General features: G+C 34.0%; 3 protein-coding genes across 20 annotated transcripts; 1 reads left to right on the top strand and 2 right to left on the bottom strand.

Moving 5' to 3' along the window:
- Window positions 1-1977: 1977 nt before the first annotated feature.
- On the bottom strand, window positions 1978-5292 carry LOC131593227 (putative disease resistance RPP13-like protein 1). Its single transcript, XM_058865525.1, has one exon. It carries the CDS (start codon window positions 5182-5184, stop codon window positions 1987-1989), a length of 3198 nt encoding a protein of 1065 aa, XP_058721508.1. The 5' UTR covers window positions 5185-5292; the 3' UTR covers window positions 1978-1986.
- Window positions 5293-6207: 915 nt separating this feature from the next.
- On the bottom strand, window positions 6208-17550 carry LOC131593224 (putative disease resistance RPP13-like protein 1). 17 transcript variants are annotated; one of them, XM_058865509.1, is made up of 13 exons: window positions 17402-17550; window positions 10502-16689; window positions 10246-10399; window positions 10085-10144; window positions 9756-10002; window positions 9509-9608; window positions 9275-9409; window positions 8240-8452; window positions 7998-8097; window positions 7794-7928; window positions 7532-7645; window positions 7049-7350; window positions 6208-6811 (listed from the first exon to the last, which is right to left on the bottom strand). In XM_058865509.1, the coding sequence occupies exon 2, from the start codon at window positions 14257-14259 to the stop codon at window positions 10516-10518; it is 3744 nt and encodes a 1247-aa protein (XP_058721492.1). In that variant the 5' UTR covers window positions 14260-16689; window positions 17402-17550; the 3' UTR covers window positions 6208-6811; window positions 7049-7350; window positions 7532-7645; window positions 7794-7928; window positions 7998-8097; window positions 8240-8452; window positions 9275-9409; window positions 9509-9608; window positions 9756-10002; window positions 10085-10144; window positions 10246-10399; window positions 10502-10515. The 17 variants fall into 17 exon arrangements, with proteins under 17 accessions (XP_058721492.1, XP_058721491.1, XP_058721496.1 ...); XM_058865508.1 differs by having other exon boundaries at window positions 8043-8097; XM_058865513.1 differs by having other exon boundaries at window positions 7998-8064.
- Window positions 17551-18008: 458 nt separating this feature from the next.
- On the top strand, window positions 18009-20325 carry LOC131657094 (uncharacterized). 2 transcript variants are annotated; one of them, XM_058926587.1, is made up of 6 exons: window positions 18009-18162; window positions 18311-18367; window positions 18636-19208; window positions 19356-19560; window positions 19793-19956; window positions 20043-20325. In XM_058926587.1, the coding sequence occupies exons 3-6, from the start codon at window positions 19184-19186 to the stop codon at window positions 20237-20239; spliced, it is 591 nt and encodes a 196-aa protein (XP_058782570.1). In that variant the 5' UTR covers window positions 18009-18162; window positions 18311-18367; window positions 18636-19183; the 3' UTR covers window positions 20240-20325. The 2 variants fall into 2 exon arrangements, with proteins under 2 accessions (XP_058782570.1, XP_058782571.1); XM_058926588.1 differs by lacking the exons at window positions 18009-18162; window positions 18311-18367 and having other exon boundaries at window positions 18417-19208.

Here is a 20325-nt window from a genome sequence, read left to right as displayed (position 1 = left end):
TCACAAAATTACCAGAAGCATACGGATCAACAAACAAATCATTTAATGTAGATATTACAATAGATTTTGTGTGTACAGAGATATTCCTAACCATTGTTTTTAGCTTCTTCACCAACTCTGTCCATATCATCCATTCACTGTCATCCAGAAGACAAACATAGACTTAATGCGTGAAATCGAATTAAAGTCATCTAACCTAATATCATGTTCTTTCAAGACAATCGTTGAATAAAAATGTTATACCTTTCATTTTCAAAGGCGATCTTCCCAATATACACTGAATTGGATATCTCTACCATTCTGGGATTTAACTGCAGTCCCACACTTCCCATAACATCAGCCACAAATTGAACGTCTTCCAATAAAGCAAAACCCAAACCAGCCCTCATTTCCTGATGCTTCCCCGACCACTTGATTCCAAGCATCTCATTCTGCCACACCATTGATATGTTCTTAATCTTTCTCCCCCTTTCCCAGCCGCATGCAATACTGTTGACTGCATGTAAAGCCCACTCACTGCACAACCTGGTAATCTGTTGTTTCTTCAGCCTCAACCTCATTCGCAGTAGCTTGGATCTTTGCTTCAACTTCCGTTTTATCGCGAATCGTTCCACAGGGTCTTCAACGACAAGAAACTTCAAAGATCTACATAAGAAACAAGCATCAACCAGAGTCAAAATCCATAGAAAAAAAACGAAAGAAAAAGATTGGATTAAAAGAAAAAGATCAACCACCTGCAAGCTTTGGCTACTTGGGAGAAACTACCCATTTTTCTTCCAACTTATGTTTTAGGGTTCGTGCTTTGTTACTTGAAGTGTGGGACTTAATAAGTTTTTATCACCATATATACACAAAATCCTATTATCTATTAGACTTCTTTTTAGTAGGTAAACGTGCAAAAGATTTTGGAAACTGTTGAAATCCCCTTTTTCTGTGCATGCAGAACTAAATACAATCAACTCTGTTTAAGACTATTAATTAATTCAACATTATTTAAATATGAGTCAATTTGTTAATTGTGTGGAAAAGAAATATACTGATGTTTATTTATTTTATAATGTAATCCAAAAATTTAAATAATTTCTTTTGATACATTATCACACGTTTAAGACTTCTTGATATAAAAACTATAAAATAAACAGTTCAAATGTTTTTTTCTCTCTTTCATAATTAATAATAATAATTATTTTGCTCTAATTATTTATTTATTTATTATTATTTTTTTTGTCATACATATTTCATTTTTATTTCGTAATAATTATGATTTCTTTATTTTAATTTATATACATATTGCATTTTTTTTAATATAATTATTTAACCATAACAATATTATATTTATTTGATATTTATAATGTAATCCACAAGTTTTAATTATTTGTTTTGATACATTATCAAACGTTTAAGATTACTTAATATAAAAACTATTACATTTATGTTCAAATGTTTTTTTCCTGTCTGTCATAATTAATAATAATAATTATTTTATTCTAATTATTTATTTATTTTTTTTTAATCATACATATTTCATTTTTATTTCTTAATCATTATGATTTCTTTATTTTTATTTATATACATATTTCATTTTTTTTAATATAATTATTTAACCATAACAATATTATATTTATTTAATATTTATACCGACTTTACGTGACCCGTGCGGGCGCACGGGTCCTTTACTAGTATAAGGAGAAAAGAAAAGTACAAAGAACTTGATGGAAGAAATTTGAGCACAATAGGACAATGGGTCAAACCTGAAACCCTTATCAGCAAACCATGTCAACAGCAAGAACAAAAGAGGTTTTGATGTGAGAACCCCAGATGCATGGAACCAAAAACTGGATTAGGAAGAAAATGTTATCCATTAATACGTGAAATTAAATATATATATATATATTGATAACATTTATAACAGGAAACGTGAAAGATGTATTTTGGTGACTCACCTTGATGTAATACTCATTCGATTATTTTCCAGCTTATATATATTTAAGGAATGTGAGAAATCTTACTCCACTCTTTCCCTTGCTTCCTCTGCAAATTTGCTTCCAATAACGGACATTTATAGATATGCAGTACTTTAAGAGAGGAAGGCAACTCCCCCTGATCTGGCAACGACTTGAGCTTAGGTGCGTCATAAATCTCCAGTGTATGGAGAGAGGTGAGATGTTGAAGCCACTTTCCATCCAAGCATTCTATATCTTCAAGACCATAGATTCGTAAGGAAACGAGTTTAGTGGGTAGAAACGAAACTTTAGTTTTCATCATAGCCTTCACAATATCATCAGACAAAAGCAACAACACTGAAAGAGAAGTGAGATGTTTCCAAGTTTTATTCCACAAAATCCCTCCAACTTCGCTGACCGATAATTCCCGCAAATTGATAGGTATATCATCTATGGAAAACGATTGCAAATTTGGAAGGTCAATAATTTCCATTTTTTGAAGGCTAGTTAGAGTCTTTATTGATTCAGGTAGAGAACATAACTTCTCACAATTCCACAAACTTAAATAAGAGAGGTTAGGAATGGGAAATCCATTTAAGGAAACCGACTCCAGCTCATTGCAATCATATATATCAATGGTTCTAAGAAACAAAAGATTTTGTTTCAATGCATCTTCTGCAATTATGAGAGATTTTAAATGTTTACAGCTTCTAATAATTAGACTTTTGAGGACTGGGAGAGAGCACAAGGTAAATGATGGCAATGAATCACAACCCTTAATTTTGAGAGATTGTAAGGTTTTGGGAAAACTGTTGCTCGGAAAAGATGTTAGTGATGAAATGTTTTCTAAGGTCATCTTTTGAAGAGAATTAAGACAACCAATCAAAGGATCGCCCAACCAACTTGGTAATTTGTCTCCACTGTATCCAGAGAGGATCAGACGCTTCAAATTTGTAGACGGACGCAACCGTTCCAATACAGCACTTTGTATCGGTGAGTTTGAAGGAGCAGGATAAGACCAACCTAGTTTCAACTTGTCAATTTCCTTTTTCATCTCCAAGTTTGCTTGAGAAGCAAGGAATGGGTCAGTTACATTTTCAAGTTGTGAGATGCAAAGGCTTCCTGATAGATGGGGATATTTTCCAAGATCCTCAATCTTCAACCCACCATCCTTAACGTTGCTCACAATAAAGTCCGACAATGTTTGTAGATTTTTTAATTTGGATATTTGTGTCGGCATTTTCTTCAATTTAGTGTCCCTGATGTCAAGGTGGCGTAGTTTCACCAATTTCCCCATGTCCTTTGGCAAATCAGTGAGTTCCTCGCATCTTGACAACAACAATGTCTGCAAATTGTAAAGCTTGCATGTTTCTGAAGGCAACCTCTTAATATGAGTTCTAGAGAGATTCAAGTATCGCAGACATATCAAATTTCCAATAGAGTTGGGTAACTCTGTGATATTTTTGTAGTTTGAAAGAGACAGCACACGTAATTGTGTCATTGTCGACAAAATGTCAAAAAATAACTTCGACAACCCAAAATTATCATAATGCCATAAAAAATGCAATGGCATGGGTACAAAAGTTTGTAGACCTTTTAATCCATGGAATTTTTCAAATTTATCTTCCGAGTCATATACTGATCTGTTGTATGACAAGTGTCGCACCCTTTTATCTACTTTCTCACTTGCCTTATGATTGTCTAGCCTAGTGCAATATGGGGATGAAACTGTCATAGCTAAATCATTGATGAGATCGTGCATTTCAAAGCATAATTTCTCATCACTAATGAAGCCTTTTGACTCATCATCAATGGAATGTTGACGTATCAAAGACCTAGACACTAGTTCATCAAAGTATTTTTCGGCTACTTTTTCCCAACTTTTGTCACTTTGGGGCTGAGGTATTAAGCCTTCTGCAATCCACAACTGAATCACAATCTTTTTCACTAAGATTGAGTTCTTTGGAAAAACTGAACAATAAGCAAAGCATCCTTTTAAAGGAGCAGGAAGATAACGATAGCTCAATAGCAGAGATGGCTGCACCTCATCATTTGTCTGTTCCCAAATACTACTATTTAATACATCACTCCAGTGATCAGGTGACAATTTGGAGCGAAGAATACCCCCTAGTGTTACTACAGGTAATGGTAAGCCACCACATTTTTTGACAATTTCTCTACCAATTGTTTCTAGATTTGAATGTTGTTGGCAGTTTCTTTCTACAAATGCATGTCTGGCTAGTAAAGACCATGAATCTTCAGTTTCCAAAGATCTTAAATGGTGGACATAGAGAAATTTTTGCATGGGTAGTACAACTCTTTCATCTCGGGTTGTGATGATGATCTTACTCCCTTTATGCCCAACATTAAAGATATCATTTAGACTATTCCAACCAACATATTTTCCATGCCATATATCATCTAATACTAGTAAAAACTTTGTGTTACTTAATGTTTGTTGCAATTGTACTTGGAGTTTATCCAAGTTAGTATCTGTAATTGTTCTTGAAGTGACAGATTCAAGAATGGTTTTAGTGACTGTAAAAATATCAAGATCTTTTGGAATATGTGTCCACCCTCTCACCTCAAATTTCTCCTTCACATCATCATCATTGTAAAGGAGTTTAACTAGTGTTGTTTTTCCTAATCCTCCCATACCCACAATGGAAATCACTCCTATTTTATTTCCACTGTCACAACCTTCCTCTGACAACAAAAACTCTTTAAGCTTCTCTCTCTCATCAGTTCTTCCACAAATAGCAGATTCATCTCCCAAAATAGAAGTTGTAGGAGTTACATTCCAAACATTGTTGGAATCACATTCTTTCAATCCAAGTTTCTGCTTTCTCAAATGTTCTATTTTTTCAAATAATTTGTGCAATTTAGAATTGATCTTTTTATTAAACCTTTTAAAATAAGACAAAAACTTATTAAGAACCTGGCCAGCTTCAGCTTGGCACCTTAAAGCTTCAGTGTTGAGTTCGTCGAACAGTTTGTCAGCTTCAAAGACAACATCTTGCAACATTTCCAGCCACTTCTTGATAGCAGGATTAGCGATCTGTTTGTCTTCAGCATCATAAAGTACAGATTGAAGACTCAGCAGTGTTATCTCCAGCTTTTCCAAAAGGTCAACGTCAAGATTAGTCCTCCGAAATAAGGTAACAAACTCGCCAGAAACAATCTTTCCCACCAGCATCTCCATGGAAGCTGAAAGAAGTGCTCCTCCAACAATAGTCGCCATAACTTAGTTCAACAGAGTAAGAATAGTTAGAGAAATGCAAGGTAGAAGAAAATGCAGCTTAACAATAATATCGTTTGACATATTGTTTCGATAGTCGCATCCCAACAAGCGAAAGCATTTATGGGAAAATTGTTTGCTTTTATTACAGTGAGGAGAAATGAGTTTTGAAGTTTTCTGTATGCAAAAATTCATGAAAGATTTTGGTTTGAAACCATGTCAATAATACTTAAACTAACATAGAAATTGAGTGTGATGTGATGAAAACGAAATTGCTTACCATCCATTCCAAGCTTCAGTCCACATTTTAGGTTTGGGAAACTGTATAGTTCAAACATATATGCATACAATTGGTCAATTTATATTTTATTTAATAAAATTATTTTTGAAAATTTTAATTTATAAACATCAAAACTTAGAACATTCTCTTTCACTAAAAAAATATGTGTTTCTCATACATCGACACAAACTTCTATATTCTAACACGTCCTCGTAATGTTTCTTTTAACCATGCTTATAATCATCATGTTATCCCGTTACAACATATGCAGCTGAAGTGGATGGAGATGTAATCAACGAACGTGTTTGTGTTGAGACTTCAGAAGAACCAACCATGAGAACATTGGTTTTTTTTGCCTTGCAGGAAATAGAGTCATTTTCAAAGGAATTGCAAGGGGAGTTATCATAAGCAGTAATACAGACAAACTCCACACTCTAAGCAAGTATAACCTGATGAGTCACTCTTCTTCGAGATCACATCTTTATCCTCATAAAAATCTAAGGAAGCTTAATTAGAAGCAACATGCATCCAAGCAAATTTCATGCCAGCATGTTTACCAGTCCTATGAAAACATTCATTTTATGTGACATTTCCCTTGCTTCTCAAGATCAATGTTCACCAGAGAACTGCATTAATAAACACACATCTTTACCATTTCTTCATCCAAGCTTTCAGCCACATAGTAATCGTTTTGTTGTGATATACTTTTGGTAAACTCGTGACATCTTTACAGGTCAAGAAAAGAGTTCAAAATTCAATGTATTTTAAATTGTTAGAACGACAATTCCAATTCAAAACTAAACAAATACGACAAAAATACATAAAGAGAACACACGATATTTGATAACGAAGTTCGGCCAGTTGTGCCTACGTCTCCGACTACAGAGCAGCTGTAGTTCCGTTTTATTAATCATATTTATGTTTTACATGTTACAGAAAACAAAAATCAATAAAAAGGTGGTGCAATGTCTCCAACAAAACTAGGCAAAGTTGTTGCTATGATCAACCAAACTCTTGAGTCTTTCCATGATGGCTCTCTTCTGAGGGATCTACCTCATAGAACACTGGTATAACCACCAGACTCTTGCTTCTGCCAATTTCCATGATGTTCTCCAACTCTAGCATACACCATCTTGAATTAGCATAGTTACTTGACAAAACAACGATACAGATTCTAGACTGTCCAATTGCTTCCAAAAGTGAGACTGAGATCTGATCTCCTCGTCGAATCCCATCATCGTCTTTGAAAACATAAATCCCGGCATTTTCAAGGGAGGTATAGAGATGTGAAATGAATTTTGCACGACAGTCTTCCCCTCTGAAACTCAAGAACACATCGTAGATCCTTTCCTTAAGATAAAAAAAGAAGAAGTTAATTATCAAAGCTTGTGTGGTGGCTAAAAATCTTATTATGCTATTGGCACCAAGACCAGTTTTAAGACTAGAACTTTTGGGCACATTTAATTTTTATTTGCAACCTAACAAAGTTCAGAAAAACCAATTAATGTTACTTTGCTTCCCTCCAAAATATTTATATTTATTATCAAAACAAAATATCAACTAGAACTTAGAAAAACCATATCTTACCTTAGCCACGCTCTCTAATTTTCTCCTTATGATCGCATTTGCCAACTCTTCTAATTTTCAATAAAAAGGTGTTGCAGTGCCTATGACAAAACTAGGCAAAGTTGTTGCTATGATCAACTAAACTCTTAGTCTTTCCAAGATGGCTCTCTTCTTTTCCTTGAAGGTGGCGGGGATACTCCATTTTTGAATGCCTCAAATATAGGATGAATGTGTCTTGACTGATGTGGAGGATCTCTCTGCAGACGTATGGAAATTTCCGGATATCGACCATTCAGATTTGAAGGGAATATCATTGGACAGATCTACCTCACAGAAAAACAAATGGAGATATTGTGTAAAGGTTAATAGAACAAAGTAGTAACCAGAAGCAAATAAAATTAAGAATGAATGCTTTCTAAGTGAATAATGTCAAAAATATATTTGAAATATCTGAACAGAGGTAACCAACAAGAAACAAAAATAAAAGAGAAGATCTAACCATACTTTTGAGGTGCCATAATGTTATCAAAATAGTATCGGTGGCAGCTTTAACAAACTCCTTCCCAATGCAAAACAATCCAAAATCAAACATACTTTTAACAAAGGCCTTTTCAGAATCTGCAATAAACCAGATGATAGATTTCAGTTAGTAACAATCAAATATAAACTTGAAGCAGAAAATACACAAATTTTTTGTATTTAGAAAGACTAAGATTAATATGTTCACCATAAATGGAAGTTCATATTATGATTAACAAGTACTCACAACCATGAAGTCTTGCAGACTGCATCATTTCGTTAAATGCTTTGTCGGTTATCCTCTTGGTTTGTGAGATCCAGTTGATCCATGAGTAATTTTGCAATTCCTCTAGATTTCTCCATGAGTGTGCCCAACAGTTGCCTACAATAAATAAAAAGGAAAGTATCAACTAACAAATTTTGTAATCTCACAGATTGAGAAAACACATACACTTGTTTTCTAGCTAGCTTGTAATTTTTCTCTTAGAATCTTCACCATCTTAGAATTCTGACTTTATCTGCAGTTGGAATTCTGAATTTCAGCCCCCAATCTGAGAATTAATAATATTTATAACAAGAAAAATGAAAGAAGAAGTATTTCAGCTACTAATGTGAATATGATGCAAGGAATGTGAATACTGAATATGATCAATTCATAATCTATAAGCAAGCTAGGAATGTGAGCAATCTTACATTACTCTTTTCCTCGTTTCTTCCGCAAACTTGCTTTCCCTCTTCTGACTACGTGTTGAAGTTACTTTCCATCGAAGCCTTATATCTCTTTAAGATTAGAGGTGTGTAAAAATGAGAACTGAGCCATAGAAACTGCAGTCGGGGCATGATTTTTCACCTCTTCCGAAAAAATACTAGCAATCCCAAGCCATGCACAACAATGTTCAGGAAGCCCTGTTATAGGAACATAATTTGGCTTCAAAAACGACATGCAGCAATATTGATAGTACTAAATTAGCCATCATTCTAATGAAAATGGAATAAAAGTACTGTTTCTTAAAAGTTGGTAAAGTGGGAGATATATTTGACACTAGTTAAATAATATCAAAAATACATTTTATGTATGAAATTGACCTAACAGAAAAATACAAGAATATCCAGAATTTGTGGCCGGTAATATGTTGATAAATTAATCATTGGAAGAAAACAAAAATCATTAGATTTCTAGAATTGAAAAATGACATTTCTTTTTTGTTCTTGAGCATCTCAAATCTGCAAATCGAAAGATGAAGTACTTAGCATGGCCTACGGCCTACCACAATTTGAACAACACCTGAATAAACTTCAATGAAATATAGCTAAAAATATTTAACGCGAGAACACCTTCTGTACCAATCATGTGCAAGATAATAATAAATCACCACTGTAGCAGCAGTAGACTGCAAAGCTGGGATAGCCATGTGCAAAGTTTGTTGTCCAAATCATAATAATTTACTTAGACAAAAGACTTCATTCTAATTGATGTGAATTTTAATTATATCATCAAATTTGAGAGCATTTTAACTTTCTTCCATGAATAATGGTCAATAATACACATTAATGTAAGAGGATCATACCGATATGGTCTACTTCATAAAACAAATCTTTTATACTAAGAAACTACACATTATCTTTGCATTTAGAAAAGTAACGAAAAAAAGATCTTGGCATTTAGAAACACTAAGATTAATATGTTCACCACAAATGGAAGTTCATATATTATTAACAAATACTCACAACCATGAAGTCTTGCAGAGTGCATCATTTCGTTAAATGCTTCATCGGTTATACTCTTGGTTTGCGAGGTCCAGTTGATCCATGAGTAATTTTGCAATTCCTCTAGATTTCTCCATCACTGTGCCCGACAGTTGTCTATATTTAAAAAAGGAAAGTATCTACTAAGACAAGTATCAATTAACAAAATTTTGTGTTTATGTGTGTAATCTAACAATAGATTGAGAAAACACATACACTTGTTTTCTATCTAGTTTACAACTTGCTCTCTTAGAATCTTCACCATCTTAGAAATATGACTTGTCTGCGGTTTGAATTCTGAATTTCAGCCACCGATCTGAGAATTAATTATATCTATTAATTAAATATTTATAACAAGAAACATGAAATAAGTATTTCAGCTACACACCGGAACATGATGCAAGGAATGTGAATAAGATCAATTCATAATCTATAAGCATGCTAGGAATGTGAGCAATCTTACAATACTCTTTTCCTCGTTTCTTCTGCACACTTTCTTCCCCTCTTCAAACAATGTGTTGAAGTCATTTTCCATCAAAGCATTATATCTATTTAAGATTAGAGATGGGTGTAAAAATAAGAAATGATCCATAGAAACTGCAGCTGGGCCATGATTCACCTCTTCCGGAAACATGCTAGCAATCCCAAGCCATGCACAGCAATGTTGAGGAACATAATTTGCCTTTAAAATGAATAGAAACGACAGACTGCTGCAATAAATTAAAACAATGTAAGGGTTAGACAACAGAAAAATAAAAGAAATAATGCAAAACAGATTGAGAAAACACTTACAATTGTTGTCTCTTGCTTTGCTGTTTCTTCTCTTAGAATCTCCTCCATCTCAGAATCAACCTTGTGAACAAAAGTATATAATTAAACATAACAATCAATCCCATAACAAATCTAAGGAGAAAAGTAAACAACAAAGAACATGATGGACAATTAGAACTCACAATTTTAGACTTGTTGAGCAACCCATTTATGATAACCTCTTTGAGAATGTGACTTGTCTGTTTGGAACTCTCAATATAATGAAGAATCAAAGGGATTTTGATGTGAGAACAGGAAGCATTTCATTTCAATTTGAACCCCAAATGGAATGAAAACCTAGATTAGGAAGAAAATGTTATCCATAAACACGTGAAATTAAACATATTTATTGATGATATTTATAACAGGAAACACTAAAGATGTATTTTCGTGACTCACCTTTATGTAATACCTCATTTTATGATTTGCTGATTTACATATATTTTGGGAATGTGAGAAATCTTACTCCACTCTTTCCCTTTCTTCCTCTGCAAATTTGCTTCCAATAACGAACAATGATCTATATACAGTTCTTTAAGAGAGGAAGGCAATTCCCCCTTTTCTGGCAATGACTTGAGCTTGGGGGCTTCACCAATCTCAAGTTTATGGAGAGAGGTGAGATTTTGAAGCCACTTCCCATCCAAGCATTCTATATCTTTAAGCTCAGAAATCTGTAAGGAAACAAGATTAGTGGGTAGAAACGGAACTTGCGTTCTCATCAGCCCCTTCACAATATCATCACCCAAAAGATACAAGTCCGGGAGAGAAGTGAGATGTTCCCAAGTTGTATTCCACAAAATCCCTCCAACTCTGCCAACCGTCAGTTCCCGTAAATTGTTAGGCAAATCATCTATGGAAAACGATTGCTGCAGATTTGGAAGGTCGTGAATTTCCATTTTTTGAAGGCTAGTTAGAGTCTTTATTGATTCAGGTAGAAAACGTAAATTCTCACAGTTCCATAAACTTAAATCAGTGAGTTTAGGATATGGCAATCCACTTAGAGAAACTGACTCCAGTTCATCACATTGCCCTATTTCGATGCTTCTAAGAAACACTAGATTTGGTTCCGATGCATCTTCTGCTATTGATATGGATTTTAAATGTTTACAATTGTAAATACGTAGATTTTTTAGGACAGAGAGAGAGCCCAAGGTAAATGATGTCATTGAATTACAACTACAGGATATATCCAAATCCTTGAGTGATGAGTAATTATGAAAAGATTCATGAGAAAAGAACTCTAGATTCTTACAGAAAAAGATAGAGAGAGATCGTAAGGTTTTGGGAAGACCGTCTATCGGAAAGGATGTTAGAGATGGAATATTGTCTAAGGTCAACTTTTGAAGAGAATTGAGACAAATCACCAATTGGCTGAATACGTCAGATGGTGGGTTTGTAATAGAATGTCTTGACCCCACCAATAAGGGACAATCCTCTAACCTCAGGACTGCAAGAGAAGGAAGATTGTTGGGTGGCATCCCTTCAAGTTTGGGACAATTTTCAAGTGACAATCTTTCGAGCTTAGGAAGGTTGCCAGGTATGTTTTCTTTCAGTTTCGGACAGCGGTTTAGAAACAAACGTATAAGACTAGGAAACTCTATAGATGTACCTCCAATTAACTTCCATTCCTCCCACTCTGGCATATCTTCAAAACTTAGAGTTTCTAAAGAGGTAAATGGTTGAAATGAAGAAGAACCACTTCCATAGAACACGGTACCAACACTCTTTACAGATTCCATCTCACTAAAAAATATTTCTTTTAGATTACCTAGTTGCCCGAGGGATGGCAGCACTGAAGTTTTTTTACACCCTGTGATCTTCAAACACACCATGTTTACAAATAAAGGATCTCCCATCCAATTTGATAATTTGTCTCCACCAAATCCAGAGATGGTCAAACTCTTCAAATTTGTCGACGGACGCAGCCGTTCGAGTACTTGTATTTGTGAGTTTGAAGGAGCAGTGTAAGACCATCCTAGTTCCAACTCGTCAATTTCGTTTTTCATCTCCAAGTTTGCTTGAGAAGCTTGAGATGAGTCAATTACATTTTCAAGATGTGAGATGGAAAGGCTTCCTCGTAGATGGGAAAATTTTCCAAGATCTTCAATCTTCAATCCAACATCCTTAACGCTGCTCATAATAAAGTCCGACAATGTTTGTAGATTTTCTAATTTGGATATTTGTGTCGGCATTTTCTTCAGACCAGTGTTTCTGATGTCAAGGTGGCGTAGTTTCACCAATTTCCCCATGTCTTTTGGCAATTCAATGAGTTTATAGCAATATGACAACAACAACGTCTGCAAATTGTAAAGCTTGCATGTTTCTGAAGGCAACCTTTTAATTTGAGTGCCGGAGAGATTCAAGTATCGCAAGTAAATTAAATTTCCAATAGAGTTCGGTAACTCTATGATATTTTCATAGTATGAAAGAGACAACACGTGTAAGTGTGTCATTTTTGACAACAAGTCAAAAAATAACTTCCACGACTCGAAATTGACATACACCCGTGAAGCTTGGAACCGCATCGGTAAAATGGTTCGTAGACCATTTAGTCCATGCAATTTTTCAAATTTATTGTATGAGTTATATTCTATTGTGTCGTATGACAAGTGTCGCACCCTTTCATCTGGCTTATGTTTGTCTAACCTAATACAATACGGAAATGAAACTGCCATAGCTAAATCATTGATTAGATCATGCATTTCAAAGTTGTTTTCCTCGTGAGCAAGGAACCGTTGACGTATCAGAGACCTTGACACTAGTTCATCAAAGTATTTTTCTGCTACTTTTTCCCAACTATTCTCAATTTCAGGACGAGGTACTAAGCCTTCTGCAATCCACAACTGAACCACCATCTTTTTCACTAAGATTGAGTTCTTTGGAAAAATTGAACAATAAGCAAAGCATCCTTTTAAAGAAGTTGGAAGAAACCGATAACTCAATAGCAGAGCTGGCTGCACCTCATCATTTGTATGTTCCCAAATACTATTTTTTAATACATCATTCCAATGATCTTGTGACAAATTGGTGCGAAGAATACCCCCCAATGCTACGGCAGCTAATGGTAAGCCACCACATTTTTTGGAAATTTCTCTACCAGTTATTTCTAAACTGGGATGTTGTTGGTAGTTTGTCTCTACAAATGCATGTCTGGCTAATAAAGACCAAGAATCTTCAGTTTCTAAAGATCTTAAATGGTGGACATAGAGAGATTTTTGCTTGGGTAGTGCGACTCTTACATCTCGAGTTGTGATGATGATCTTACTTCCTATTTGTCCAACATTAAAGATATCACTTAGACTATTCCAACCAACATAGTTTCCATACCATATATCATCCAGTACTAACAAAAACTTTTTGTTACTTAAACTTTGCTGCAATTGAACTTCGAGTTTAACTAAGTCAGTGTCTGTAATTGTTTCTGAAATGACAGATTTAAGAATGGTTTTAGTGATGGTGACAACATCAAAATCTTTTGGAATATGTGCCCACCCTCTGACTTCAAACTTCTCCTTCACATCACGGTCATGGTAAAGGAGTTTAGCTAGTGTTGTTTTTCCTAACCCTCCCATACCCACAATGGAAATCACTCCTATTTTATTTCCACTATCACAACCATCCTCTGAAAGCAAAAACTCTTTGAGATTCTTTCTATCATCATCTCTACCATAAATAGCATATTCATCTCCTAAAAAAGGACTTGTAGGAGTTATATTCCTAACACAGCTGGAAACACCTTCTTTCAATCCAAGATTTTGGTTTCTCAAATGTTCTAATCTTCCAAATAATTTTTGTAGTTTAGAATTGATCTTTTTATTAAACCTCTTAAAATAAGACAAAAACTTATTAAGAACCTGACCACCTTCAGCTTTGCACCTTAAAGCTTCAGTGTTGAATTCGTCGAACAGTTCGTCAGCTTGAAAGACGGCATCTTGCAACATCTCCAGCCACTTCTTGACAGCAGGGTTAGTGATCTGTTTGTCCTCAGCATCATAAAGTACAGATTGAAGACTCAGCAGTGTTATCTCCAGCTTTTCCAACAGCTCAACGTCAAGCTTAGTCCTCCGAAACAAATCAAGAAACTCACCAGAAACAACCTTTGTCACCAACATCTCCATGGAAGCTGAAAGAAGTGCTCCTCCAACAATAGTCGCCATAACTTAGTTCAAGAGAGTAAGAACAGTTTGAAAAATTGAAGCGGAAAGAAAATGCAATGCAAAGTAGAAGGAAATGCAAGTTAACAAGACTTGTAACTTGATGCAAGTTGCAATGTATAGAAGAAAAAGCTACAGTGTCTGTCAACAAAAATAAATTAATAATTATCTTAATAATTCACTGTCATGGAAATATAATTCATTGAACTGTTCCCTCAAATAGAAATAAAATAATAGTGGAGTATTATTGGTCTCCTTAAACAACTACGTACTGAACAAAAAAAACAGATTCTTCGAGGGAAACGAGACTAGTGGAGTATTAAGTAATGTATTAAAAATACATAGGAGTACTAAGTTTCTGCTCACAACTCACATGTGCTGTTTACTTATTATTATACATTTCATCCATGTATAATAATAAGTAAATTTGTTTCATATAAATCATATATCACTATTGAATTTTAAATTTTATTATTTTAATGTTAAAATGAATAATATTTGAAATAATATATTTTTGTATTTATTGGAATTTGAATTTGTGACCCCAAATAGAAACTCAATACAAGATCTTGTCTTTTGAGAAGTGGTGGTAAGTTATAGGAAATATACTCAGCTAACTAAATATTATTTATTTGGAGTGATTCTTGTGTTGTTAAAAATTTTAATTTAAAATAAGTTTTAAATCCATATCTTTCAAAATACTTCTTATAATAAAAATAAAAATTGATTAGTGAGTTAAATTTCGAGTGTGCTATTGATATATAAGAAAATGATATATGTATTATATTGCATTTTTTCCATTTAAAATTGTTTGAAAAATATAAATAAATTGAAATATGTAGAGAAACAGATTGTTGTGATTCTCAACATAAAAAATAAAATATAACTGTCCATTTTATCAACTTAATTTAGTAGGAAATACTTTAGGAAGAATATAATAAACACAAAATAACACGGATACAAACTATCATTGTTTAGTATCAAAACAAATAAGATCTCGGATATACAGTAAAATAAAGCAACCGATAAACTACTTTAGGACTTATGTACGTTCGGGATGCATATCTCGGATAATCTGCCAACCGATAAACTTAAGCATATCGCCCTTACCAGGCCTCACGCTTAGGGGGTTTATGTACTTCTCAAGTAAAAAGTCAGAATTTGACCACCAACAAAAGCACTTATTTCCAGCAAAATCACTTCTCGAAAAAGAACTTCCAAAGGAATGGCTTAATTCACCAAAATTCAAGTAAAAGTGGTCAATTCAAAGGTAAATTCAAAAGGAAATACAAAGCAAAATTCAAGTTTAGTTCAAGTGACCATTAGTCTTACATTGAGACTTGGTATTTATGCTAAACCTCAACATGTCTTCCCTCTAACTTCCTTCAACTACCTATTTATTCTCAAACTCATGCATTTACATATTTACCCTTAACTAACTTCAACTTCCTTAAAGTTTTCAAACTAACACAAAATCAAACCAATTTTCTACTATACCTCCACCATTGATAACTTTTCATCCAACGGCTACGGTTAATGATCCACAACTAAGCCTCTAATTGCTTTTCGACCATTGATAAACTTCTAACTTGGATCACAATCTAAAGGTTCACAACCACCCACAAAAACTATAAAAATCCTTCATTTCCATAATTTTGGGGACCTAAGCATTTTAACCATTTTCGTACTTTCATTTTTCTCCACTCTCTCTCAAGTTTCCATTACTTTCTTCATCCCTAACCATCACTAAAGTTCATCACCATCACCATCTAGAATTTCAAAAATGGAAATTCTAGATTGGTGAAACTAAACCTCCATCCAAAATTCAACAAAATACAACAATTCCACAAGTATTCATCATTCAAGAATCAACAAAATTCAAGTGTTATCATCTCAATGTTATTCATATTCAAGTGCAAATGTTATATTCTACATCTAACAATTATTCAATCATCATCATCATCCAAGATTTCATCAAGTTTCATGGCTTAAAGGTTTACCACATTCATCAACATATATTCATCATTTTACTTCAAAGTTCTAATCTACATTCATCATCAAAGTTTTAACAAGTAATATTCAAGATTATTCATCTATATTCAATCATTGTCATCATTGGAAATTAATTGGAGTGAAAAAAAGCTTACTTTGAAGTTTTCCGCGTTTCTCGTTGGTGAACTTATCGACAATTTTCAATACTAACCGGAGCAAATCCCCGCTCCGTCGGTAAGCCTTAAACTCTCTTCATCCCATGCCACCGATCATGTTCTTGCTTGTAAGAAATGTTCTTGTTGAATGTATATGGTGTTTACTTGGATTATGCCGCTGTTTTGGAATTGATTTGATCATAAAAGTAGCTTAGTGTATGTTTGGTTCCACGTCAAGGCTTCTGTTATCGCGTCCCAATGCACTTTTTACCATGATTTCCTGAAGCTAGAAATCCAAGCTTCTCATTAAACGCACGTTTGAGGGGATTCTACCGCGGAAACAAACAGATACTTAATTATTCATGAAAATTTACATTAAAGTAGCATGAAAGTATAGGCTCCTCTCTTAATCTAATCACCAATTTACATTTAATATCAGAATTGATTGCATGTAGTATAGCAACAAGTTTAGTTTAGGCAATATGCAACAATTAGTCAAAATAATCACTTTTACACTAATAAGCACTTATGTACATTAAAAAAACATATTTCAAGAAACTTGAAAATTGAGATTAGCTTATGTTAGTATAGTTCTAATTGCATAATTAGCGTGACATTACCATTGGTTCTAATACATAACATGAAATAGCTTTTTTTCATAATCACTTTTTCTCATGAAACTCATTTTTTGACAAACATAGAATAAGCTTTTTCTTCCAATTCCAATTTCACAATATCAAATTCAATACATAAAAACCATATACAATTAGCATTAATTTTAACATAAGCATTTGAACTAATCTTTCAAAATCACTTTTTTTCACTAAAAAACCTTTCATGAACATGAGCAAAATTTCACCATTCTTGAAAATTCAAAAACTAAGCAAATGACAAAATCACCAAAAACTAATCATATATTCTTGACTCCCATGAAATTCTAAGTGAGATAGACTTTTATTTCACCAAATTTGGTTGAGTTTTGATCAATTTCTCATTACCTTTTTTCATGTATTTAATGGAGGCTTGAGAGAGGGGTAGAAGATGAACAAATAGCAGCACCACCGTGAAGAGGAGGGTGCTCCGCCGCTGCACCAGTGGCCGGCCGCCCCCAGCTCCATCACCATCGTCCGCCCCCAATGTGGGGGCTGCCATGTTTTTACGTGAAAATGATGGGGAGGAAGAGATGGCCGAACCGGACCGGCCCGGTTCAACCCGACCGGGCGGTTTATATTATTTTATTTTTTATGTTTTTTTAATTCTATTTTCAGCTCATTAACATCACTTTTTTAATTTCTACACCCAACATTTTGATATTTTCTGCGGTAATTTCTACATCATAACACATACTTAATAGCAGTGTTGTAAAAATCGGACCGGACCGGTTGGTTGGACCGAGAACCGACCAAATAACCGGTTGGGTTTGCTTGTTCGATCGTCCGTGTTTTTGAACCGGAGGAAACCGGTGTGAACCGAGAAAATCGGTGATTTTTGTGAACCGCTGGTTCAATTGCTTTTTCTTATAAAAAAATCTTTTATTCAAAATGAAGAGGTTTTTAAATTTTAAAAAAAAAATTATATTTCGGGCTTTCATTTCAGCCACACACACGCCCCACACTATTTTCAATCTGCAGAAAGAACCCAATAGCAAATACGAAGAACAACAACAACCCTGAACCTTGCGCCGTTTGCATAAAATCTCCGCCGACGGCCGTTTCCTTCCCCGCCACCGCGCCTCCAACTTCAATCCCGCCGCACCACCGTATGTTTTTTCATTTTTGATTCTGACATCTGTTAAAAAATTAGGGTTAGTTCAAATTGAAATTGAAATTGTTGAAATTAAAATTATTGATTTTGTTGTTGTTGCCTGAGAGTTGTTGTTCTTGGTGATTTATTGATACAAACTTCAGAGCTTACTGGAAGGTTCAAGGGAAAGAGGGTCGTGTTTTTGAAGCAGCTTTCCTCTGGTATTTCTTTTAGCTTCGTTTTGATAGTATTTCTTTTAGCTTCGTTTTTTTTGTTTTACATTTAACTTTGAAAAATTAGAGTTAAACAAACATTTAACATTTTAGGGCTAATCAAAATTACATTGGAATAGATTTGGCAGAATTTAATTAATAAGGATAATGAAATCCTTAATATACCAATTCCAATTTTGATGAGTTTCTCCTTCAAAAATTACCAAATACATATATAATCATTATTTTGCATTGTATTTGATGAGACAACATACAGGTGGAAGAGAAATACTTCGTCATGCTCCAACCCGCTTTGATACTAATTTCATTGCATTGCAAAGTATTTTGTCTCATAAAGATGCACTAAGAGCCATGGTAACATCCAAAGAGTGAAAAACCACAACTTATTTCAAAGATGTCAAGGCAAAGCAATTTGTGGAACAAGTCCTAGACTCAAGCTTTTGGTCTAAATGTGCTGACATAGTGAAAACTACAGAACCTCTTGTACGTGTGTTGCGAATTGTTGATAGTGAAGATAAACCGGTTATGGGATATCTCTATCAAGATATGTATAAAGCAAGAGAGGAGATTGGGAAGAGGTTTAGAAGAAATAAGTTGAAAGTAGAGCCTTATTTGAAGATCTTGGATAAGCATTGGGATGCACAACTTCGCAAAAATCTTCATACGGCTGGTTATTAGTTAAATCCATCTTGTAGATTCAATCCAGAATATGAACAAAACAAGTCCACCACTGAAGATCTTTTGGATGTCATTGAAAAGTATGCTTACGATAGTAAGGACTTGCAATCTAAATTAACTACTGAGATGACTTCATTCAAAAATTGTGAAGGTAGTTTTCGAAGGACAACAGCCATAGAGAACCGAGATGAAGTTTTTCCAGATAAAATTATATGATAAACTTTATGCATTTTTGTACAATGTCAATATGTATTTTAAAACTTTTTCTTTTTATAATTTTTGACATGCATTATTCTAGATCAATGGTGGGACACTTATGGAACCGAAGCGCCCAATTTGCAAAAGCTGGCTATTCGGACTTTGAGACAAACTTGTAGTGCGTCTGGTAGAGAACGAAATTGGAGTGTGTTTGAACACATTCATTCAAAAAAGAGAAATAGGTTGGAGCATCAAAAGCTTAATGATCTCGTTTATGTTCGTTACAACTTACGGCTAAAAAATAGGTATTGCACTTATTATGCTTTATATACTATTGTTTCGATACTTCATGACATGAATATTGGTTCTATGGTTCTATAGTTAAAAATATATGATATTGTTTGCTTTATTAAGAATATTATATGGTTCTATACTTAAGAATATGTGATATTTCTTGGTTTGTTAAGAATGTATATTATTGTTTGATTTGTAAAGTTCGTTTGGTTCTATGTTTGTCTTATCGTTAATGATTTATAGAACCAAGAAGAAACAAAATTATGATTCTATCAATTTTGAAACTCTTGGTGATCATTCAAATTGGGTGTTGGAGGATTCACCACCATTCTTGACCACTGAGGAGGTGGAAAAACTACGCAAAGATCTTGCTAGTATGACAATCCAACCTATTTCAAATTATATTGGTATGGTATTAGTTTTTGTGATTACAATTATGTTATTTTAATTTATTAAAATATGTCAATTTCTCTTTAAATTGATGTTGTTATAGATGAATTAAATTTGGATGAGGTTGATGTTGAGGGAGATGTACAACTTAACTCCGGAGAAAACAACCAAAGTAATGGTATCATTGATGGGGAAGATATTGCAAATGCAATTGATTTTGCCGCGGATGATTTTGATATTGGAGGAGATCCCAACATTGAAATAATTTACCTCCTTGAAACTAAATTTAATAGATATTGAAGTATTTTTGTTCTAAAGTACTCAATTAGATTATATTGCAATTAGACTTTGTTTGCAATTAGACTTTGTAATTTGTACTATTTTGT

Source organism: Vicia villosa, linkage group LG3, assembly GCF_029867415.1.
Source record: "Vicia villosa cultivar HV-30 ecotype Madison, WI linkage group LG3, Vvil1.0, whole genome shotgun sequence".
Lineage (NCBI taxonomy): Eukaryota > Viridiplantae > Streptophyta > Magnoliopsida > Fabales > Fabaceae > Vicia > Vicia villosa.
Note: the sequence above shows the minus strand (reverse complement) of the source record. Positions and strands in the feature narration are given on the sequence as shown.